The sequence below is a fragment of the Pteropus vampyrus genome, unplaced genomic scaffold (assembly GCF_000151845.1).
Source record: "Pteropus vampyrus isolate Shadow unplaced genomic scaffold, Pvam_2.0 Scaffold34, whole genome shotgun sequence".
NCBI lineage: Eukaryota > Metazoa > Chordata > Mammalia > Chiroptera > Pteropodidae > Pteropus > Pteropus vampyrus.
In genome coordinates this window covers 1,045,656-1,054,791 of record NW_011888815.1, presented here as the reverse complement: position 1 = coordinate 1,054,791, position 9,136 = coordinate 1,045,656, and the positions used below count along the sequence as shown (strand labels likewise).

General features: G+C 41.3%; 1 protein-coding gene across 1 annotated transcript in view; it reads left to right on the top strand.

The window, feature by feature from the left end:
- AKAP13 (A-kinase anchoring protein 13) overlaps nt 1-9,136 on the top strand; it is a 247,495-nt gene that overhangs the window by 165,582 nt on the left and 72,777 nt on the right. The window contains exon 13 of the mRNA XM_023529007.1: nt 4,519-4,698. Within this exon, the coding sequence (XP_023384775.1) occupies nt 4,519-4,698 (180 nt within the window). The remainder of the gene's footprint in view (nt 1-4,518; nt 4,699-9,136) is intronic.

Below are 9,136 nucleotides of genomic sequence, written 5' to 3'. Positions count from 1 at the left end.
ATGTATATTATTAAGGACTAACCCTGTGGCCCTTAATTGTGGCTGCACAGTGAAAGTATCTCTGCAGCTTTAAGATACACTGCTGCCTGGCTCTTACTCCATGAGAGTCTGATTTAATTAGGCTTGGGTGTGGCCTGAGCCACAGACTCTTTCAGGGGTCCATTAGTTTCTCTCCTGTATAGCTAAGATTGAGAACCAAAAAGTTCAGAAGTACTGTCAGGAATTGAGTCTTTCCTAAGCGCCCGTGAGATCTTAGTGACAACAGATGAGAGTAAAACGCTCTTACGACCTTGCTTGCAATAACACAGCACAGGGCTCGGGGTTAGTTAGGCGTTCCAGCCGTTCACCCGGGTTTAGCCACTGACTCCCTGTGGCGGAGGTATGCTCCCTGATGTCTGTCTGTGTGCTCTGTCGCCCCCCATCTCTAAAGCTTTCCTCACGGGGGGCGGGGATGGGGGTGTGTTGTCCAGATGATGTGGTGAATACCTGTGGGCCCTGTGCTTGTTCCAGCAGCTTCTTTGTGAACACTGGTGATTTGCATGCTGGGCTTTCGAGTCCACTTTACCCAACAAAACAACTTTTTACCTTTTCACATTTTACCAACCTGCTTTAAAAATTACTGAGTCCTCATTACTGTTCTTTCTGGGGGATGGTTTAGCTGTGGATGCCCTGCAGTGTATTAAATTTAAAGATGAACTTCAAATTCTCCATTTCAAAGAGGTTTCCTAGTGATTCTCAGCTCTCTGTACTTCAAAGGAAATTTTCGAAACAAGTGTGGGAAGTGTTTTTCTCTACTGTGTCTCACATGGAGAAAGCGGTTAAAGGGTAGTAATACGCAATAGTTCTATTTAGGGTCTCCACGTATTATAAGATGGACCATGTTGACAGATTTAGCTGACACTTCCCCCATCCAGCCCTCTAGAATCCCGTACTTAAAAGTTTCTACTTTAGTATGTTTTGGTTTCTTAAGCTGTTTGGAACTTTTTCTAAAATTGTAATTACTCCCAAACACCCAAACTCTGAAACTGCCGGCCATGGGAAGGTGAATGAGGCTGCCTCACAATTGGAATATTCACAAGAAGTTTCTCCACATGTTGTAGTTTAATTTACTCATTTAAAGAAGGGGATTTTGAACCCCTGAACATTTTCTCCGGGGCATAATCTTGAATTTTGTTGGCCCCTTCCACACTGCAACTGCTTATTTGGGGTGTAGTTGGTGTATTTGGGGTGATTCTTTTTAAACCTGAATTTAACAAAAGTCATAATCTGGATTGTGCTTCTCAACTTCAGACCCGAGACATTTTTATTTCAGGCGTAGTTTTTTGTGTGTGAGTTCCAGGCACGTTTCCTTCCTTTTCTTAATAAACACAGCTCAAGAGAGCAATAGTGTTAGACCAGATGAGATAATGTATTTTAAAACCACTTTGCATATTTTTCAGCTCTGAATAAATACGAAATAGCGTTATGATCCACATGGTTCAGCAAAGCCCAGTGAGTGCCACTGGTATGTTCCTACCCAAACCCAACTGTAATGTGTTGCATAAATAGAATTTTAAATCCAAATGACTAAATAGCGTCTTTAAAAGTACAAGTTTTCTCAGCTTTTAAAAAGATAAAAGTTACTGACAGATTTACATGTGGGTCATCAAATGGGGCTTGCCCACCTTAAGGTGCTGTCCTTCTCAGATGCTTATTGAGCCACACATAGGTTGATGAAGCCATAACTTCATTTGGCATGTTTATCACATGCCTGCTATGTGCTGAGGGGCAGAGTCCTGGTTGCTGTGTGTATAAATTATTTCTAACTGTCATGACAGCTATTTTAGGGAGGTACTAATTATCCCATTTCAGTGGTATGGAGACTTAGAGGGGTTAAGTTACTTCTTGTTGAGAGCTTTCTGCTAATAAGTAGTCAGACCTGCGTTTAAGCACATCAGTCTAGACTCTAAAGCTAGTGCCCATTCTTCATACCTTCATATGCTGCTCTGCCTTATTCATCAGGAAGGGGGCATGTAGGGAGAAAGGAAAGATTTCATCCATTTTGAAAACTTAGCAACACATGTGACGTGGATGTAGATTACCTTTAGGGTCCCCCTCTCCATTTGTGGGGTTTCATAATGGCCTAAAGTCCTTTTCTTTCTTGTTTTCCTTGTTTCCATGCTCTTCGTCCTTCTCCAACTCCACAGTCTTACCCCCCACTCATCAGTGGTCCCTGTAGTGCTTGGATTTCTTTTCAGAGTGAAGTATTCCGATCAGTGCTGAATCTGGATCTTCCCTGTGAATTTTCCGTTAGAATGTCTTGAGCTGATTTATTTTCCGGTCTGGAATTTGGACGTGGTCTGTTAGATTGCCAGCTGGACTGCTAGCAGCTCAGCATAATTGCTGTGACAGCCCTTTCTTTTCTTGGCCAGCCCCTCTGTTTTCCCCTCAGCCATGGAAAGGAGTTTTTGATTTTTCCAAGGGTGGAAAGGGGAAGGAGTAGAAAGATCACACTCACCAACTTTACCTAAGGTAGTACGTGCTCTCTGAAACGTGGGGGTGGAGGGGAACTCCAGAATACCTACGATTTCCAGCCTTTAAAGGTAGGGCTGTTCCCATTGAAAAAACATTTAGAAACAATTTGGACCAAGATAGAAATAACCAAGTTCATTTTTTTTTTTTTTTTAATCGAAACATGTTCAAATTAACCTGTGGGCCCAGCCTCACTTCCTGTGGCATACCCTGTGTACTTCTGTGTTGAAATTGTCTCTAATATGTTCATTTCTACTACAATATTGTACCTATCCCCAACACTAAACATGTCTTTTTATTTGGACATTCCCCAGTGTGTAGTCAGATGCCTACCTAAGGAAAAGGTAGTTTTATGGACAAGCAGTTTATGGCCTATCCCAGCACAGTGCTTCTGACCCTTCCTCTAAGATTCTCTGCTAATCCAGGGCAAATAGTTTATTAGTGATCAATTATCAGTTAATTTAGATGCAGACAACTTCCTCTTCTCATTATCTCTACACACATACATACACACGCACGCATACACGCATGCGCGCGCACGGCAATGTCCAAGCATAGACTAAGAATTAAGAGAAACCCTGGGTGTAATCTAGTTTAGTCTTCACTTCTTCTGTGTAGACATCTCCAAGACCTTTCGACACTGTCATCCGGCCTCTGCTCTCTGTCCCTTCTGGTGAAGCAGCTCTCACTGCTTTACGAGGTTGCCAACCCCTGTCTCAAAGCCCTCTTAGGTCACAGTGAAGCTCTGTGCCTCCCACCCTGTGGGCTTCACTCTGCGTCTGGCACAGGCGGAGCAGATCTGCTGCTGTCCTTAGACGCATCTTGTTCATGCCCCTGGCCGAGCTCACTGTATTTCTTGTTTCCACTGCTGAGACCTCATTACCACGTGTGTGTTTTTGTTTATCTGTTTTAATTTAATTGTTATCTAGGAACAAACTCAGTCCTGTGGTGCGGCCCAGCAGGACTGTTCCTATTTTGGATTTAGGTATACCGCGTATTACTAGAGCCTAAAAGTGTTGGTGTTTTGTTTGTTTGTTTGTTTGTTTGTTTTGCCATCATCTTGAATAATCGGCTCCTCTTAAGTTCGCTTTCAGTCAAAACCTCCAGGTAGAGTTCTCAGGAGCTCCTAGGTGGCCAAGTGATCTCTGTCCCTCACCATGTAGTATCACTCTTACAGATTTGATAAACATGCATGTTTTTCCATCCATATCACAGAGAAAAATACTAACTAGAATGGAGATACCTCACTCTTACCTTCAAAACTGCGGTATCTACTGACTGTTGACTGTTGAATTTGCATTCTTGGTTTCAGCATTTACAAATATTTTTAACTCTTCTGCTGCCAGATCACGTGCCTTTGTTTACAAAGTTAATAGGACAGAATGGGTTAAATACCTTGCTAATTTTAGTATACTAAGTCTTTAGAATTCTTTGATGTACCATTGTAATCTGTTAGGCTCTCTCCATCTAGTTCACCAAATCCCTGTTCTAGTTATTGAACTGCAAAACAGATTCTTGGTGATGTATTTTTCTTGCTCAGCTCATGATTGCCCCAGTCTCAGATCTGTGTAGGCACCAGAAGTTAAGTCATTATACTTCTGTTATTACTCAGTAGAACTTGTAGTTTAATAGACTAACTACCTTTATTAAATGTTTCCCCTTTGCCTTTTATAGCTGCATTTTGATAAATTAACACGTTTCCAGAAAGAAGCCAAAACAAATTAGCCACTAACCCTATCACATAGATTCCTAATGATTTCGATAACAGAAGAAAAAAATTCTCTAACTACCAGGAGGAAAGACTTACCTTTTTGTACCTGTGGTTTACATGGCAAACTCATGGTCGTTGTGGAGTAACTGTATCAGCCTAGAATTGGAATACCAGAACTAGACGCTGCTGATTTGACTCTGTCCTTTATGGCTTCTTAATATTAGAAGGACAGGAGGCAGGGAAGGGAGGATGGGATCTTAGCTGATTTAAAAGGCTAATTGCTGGAATGAAAAAAAAAACTGATTTTTAAGTATTGGTTGAATAAATTTTCTTTTTCAGAATGCGAAAACTTCCTGGATGTTGGATTGGGCAGAGGGTGTATTGTCAAACAAGATGCACTTAAGAGAGAATCTGGGAGTGATTCTGACCTCTTTCACTCACCCAGTGAAGAAGTTGACAGCATCATCTTCTCCAAGGTACTGTTTGCCTCAGTAGGTGACTCTCGCTAGTAAGTTGCCAGCCTTCCAGGGCTTCTCTCCAGCTCCAGCATGACCTTAGAGAAGTGTAAACATTCTCTTTCGAGGATGCTCCAGGTTTCCGGGGTCTTAGAAAAATGAAGACCATGCACTTTATTTTCTGCATGATCATGTCTCTTTAGGTGTGGTTTTTGAGGCCCATGCTGAAGCCTAAAAAATTGGAAGTTCCATTAGTGTGAATTAAGTCAGACGACAGTACTTTTCAGTGGGCAGGAAGGACCACACTCAGACTGTATGATGTCATGTGTATAAAGGAACCATAGCGTCATTTCTGATTAATGTGTTTAGGCCTGAAGCTCACTGCTGAGATTGGTGATATCGAGCTGCTTAATTGGAATTTTCTAGATGTCTGCCAGGGAACCCAGGCCTTCTCTTCCGTAAAAAGCTTAGGCTATCCACATGAATCACCTCGTGTTTTTCATCTAATTTGAGGTTCTGTGAGGGGGTAGGAGGTGGTTTTCTTTATTTTGCTTATGTTTGTACCTAGTTGCCGCAAGTTCGGTTTTGTTTCTTAAGGAGAATAGAGGCTTTCCCACGGCAGGATCCCACTCGGTCACGTGCCATAAGCGGCTGTCTTAATAGAGACGGGGTGAAGGGGAACATGCAGATGGCAGCTGAGAAGACACCCGTGTGAAGGATTCATGACGATGTTGGAGAAGTGGCGGGAGCAGTTGCGTTAGGGGGTGATTACGTTCTCTAAGACAGGGCGATGGCGCTGTGTTTAAAAGTTGTCATAGAAAAGTAGAGACTTAACATTCTGGGGTTCTGGTCCAGAACGTGTTTAAGCCTCTGTGAATGTTCCTTCAGATGCTTTCATTTTTGCCCAGGCAGCTCCCATGTGTGCATTTGGCCTTCCCTAACAGCCCTTTCCACCGTGTTCCTTCTCTGGTGCTCATTATCTCTCAGAAATCCTTGGACAGATTTACGGAGCTTCAGAATTCTATCATTGTCACTCGCAGTGGACTCATTGAGTCACGGATTCTGTAAAGTGAAAAATCCGCACTGGGCAGATCTGTCCTTGTCCGAAGTCATTTAGAAAGAGGAAACCCCATAGGATTAAGAAAAAGTAATAACAGAATTTGGGTAATTTCCACTGTAGTTTTGAGATTCTTATCGTAAGAGCTTATGAAGTCTCTCCACCCTCCCACCCCTGGGGAATACCATTATGAAGATGTGTATCTCTGAAAACATATTGCTTTTGTCAGAGATATATAGATTAGATAATATCTCTCAGTTCCAGCTGTAAATTTGAGTCATTGATAATCAGTAAGCCAGTGTCATGGATACATAGATAATGTTTTGTGAAACATCTCTGTATGTTTGAAAATTTTCATAGTAAAAAGCTTTTTAAAAATAGAAAAGTTTTCCATAGGAAATGCTTGCTTGCTCCCCCATGGGTGCATGACAGCTTTCCCCCGATGTCACCGTCTCTGCAGAATGATAATTATTTTTGCTCACTAAAAACGATTTTCCTAGCTGAGCAGAATTAGAAATTCCTATATTTTACCTTCTGATCCAAAGTGCCAAAAGCATTTAGGAGATTGTTCACGCCAGTGGCTGGAATTAGCAGTGTTTTCAGGATGACTAGTAGATACAATTTTTAAAAGTTGAAGCATACGCCCCAAGGTAAGTTTTACCTACATTTTATACCAGAGTGCTTCGGGAAAACTAGGAATGCGGGCATACTTTCAGCTCTTCGTGCGCACACGAGAATGTCTGATGGCCTCTTGGAGCTTTGGAAGGTGATTCTTCTGAGTATTTCCGCTCTACCACAGTTTGCGACCAAGAGAGGTTTTGCAATCATTCTTTTCTCTAGCATTACTAAAACCAGGGGTTTCCATGTGAAAGGAAAAGGAGAGAGACAGACTAATGTTTACAGAGAGCTACTATACACTAGGCATCGAACTGGCTTTTTTATATATGTGATCTCATTTCATGCTCCCAGCAACCCTGCAAGGTAGGTGGTTTTATCCTCTTCATACTCCTGAGTACTTAGATGCTCTGATTGGTCAAGACGGTTACTCAGAATTACTTAGCTGGTAACAGAAAGGGGATTTGTATCTAGGCCTGACTCTAAAATCTGTTCGTTTTCTGTTGTTTTGCTTTCAATCTCCCAGCACCCGCTTTAATAGCCAGTGGTTTATATGGAAGCGTAGCGGCGGCAGACAGGTCGTCAGCTCCCTCCTTCCACGTCTTCCTCAGCGGTCGCCACAGCGTGTGCTGGGGAACATCAGAGTTCCTCCCCAGGCTCCAGCCCTTTTCTCCTCTCTTCTGCAAAAAATACTTTGTGGGCAAGGCATTGCAATATTCTTTTCTGTGAACCATGAGTGGTGCATTAGATCACTTCCTGTAGCCACTGATGTGACTCTGGCCTCACAGAGGTCCCTTTAACAGCCTGCAATGTTTGTCACAAACTTTTTGCCTTGACCTTATATTTCCATTCAGTATTCCTGGTAAATATGACTCTTTGGTGAGTGTTATGAGCTTCATGTTTATACTTATGGATGTTTGCTGGTTCCTAAGGTCTTTTCTGTAGATCAGCAGCATGAAATTTAGATTTTGTTTTTAAAGCGAGAAGAGAGCCTGAGGTCTTTTTAGCACTAAGAAAGGAAATGTGGTTATAAAATGCATTATCTAAGGCATCCTGTTATCCAAAAGGATAATTGAAGCCCACAGAAAATACTAATAGTTGCTGCTGCCCCTTTTCCCAGAGAGATTAAAATAACGCCCTTATACCTTGGTTTTCCTCCCGCTGTAAGTTGTATCGGTTCCATAGTTGGTTAAGATCAGAGTGACTCCCCTACAGTGCTGACCCTAAAAGGAGTGCCTTCTCCCTCATATGCTACAGTTTGCACTCAGGGACTCGATCACCAAGCCAAAAAATCACCTTTCATTTTTGAACCTTTTAAATATAAAAATACATTTTCAAAATCCAAGTTAGAAAAACTGTAATCGATAATGCACTAGAACTGTGAAACAGGGATAATGCTTGCTATTAGGTATCTCATCTTCTTAGGTAAAATATTGCACATAAATGGATTAAGTAAATCGCATACATTAGGTATTTAAAATGCGAGCTGTTATTTTCCAAGGCTCACGGCAGCGTGCCTTGTGTATTATATGTTATAAATATTCGATGAATTGAATGAAAATTAAAGGACTGAGGTTTTGGCGATACTAAGCACAGTTCTTTCAGGTGTGGTGCTGGAGTACAGAGTGCGCAGCTGTTCTTGCATTTCTGTGTGTGTGACGTTCATCCCTCTCTGTGTGCACATGCACAGAGACGGTAACTGGTTAAGGTTTGTACTCATATTCCCTGTGCACGGTAGCTGGTTAAGAAACCCAGTCTGGCATTTTTCCCCCCAACATTTTATTCAGAGAATTCTGAAACACACAGAAAAGTTAGAATTGTTCAGTGAACACCTACCACCTACATTCTGGAATTTACTTTTTGTTAAATTTGCTTTATTGTGTAAGTATGCATATGTTCATCCTTTTTTTACACCCATTAGTTCATCTCATTTCTTTGAATGCATCTCAAAATAAATTACGGTATGAATACTCTTCACTCCTAAATACTTAGAATTCAGGATTTGTTTGAAGGATTGTTTTGTATTTTTTGTACAGTGAAATGTGCAGTGTCAAGGGTATCGTTTAGTGACTTTTCCCCCTAGCTTTATTGAGTTATAATTGACAAACAAAAATCATACATATTTTAAGATGTGCAGCATGATGTTTTGATATGCATATACATTAGGAAATGATTGCCACAGTCAGGCTAACATAGCTATCACATCACATGGTTCTGTGTGTGCACGTGTGTGTGTGTGTTGAGAGCACTTGGGATTTACTCTCAGCAAACTTTAAAGTAGGTAGCATCATCATTAACTGTAGTCACCATGCGGTACGTTATGTGTCCAGAACTTATTCATCTCATAACTGCAAGTCTGTTCCCTTTGACTAGCATCTATTCTACTCTGTGTTATTATGAGTTCGACATTTTTAGATTCCACATATAAATGAGATTATGTGGTGTGTGCCATTCTGTGTCTGGCTTATTTCATTTAGCATGATGCCTTCAAGATCCACCCATGTTGTCGACAGAATTTCCTTATTTTTTAAACTGACTGATATTTTTTTTATCCAATCATCTCTCGACAGAAACTTAGGATCTTGGCTTTTGTAAGTAATACTGTGAACATGAGAGTGCAGTTATCTCTTCAGGATAGTGACTTCGTTTCCTTTGGATGTATACCCAGAAATGGGCATATATGTAGTGCGTGTGTATATTTCTAGTTTTAAAGCAGGTAGCTAAAACGTAGTTTTCTGCTAAATGCAGAGTGGTTCTTTTCTCTTAAGACACAGTATTAAGAACTTA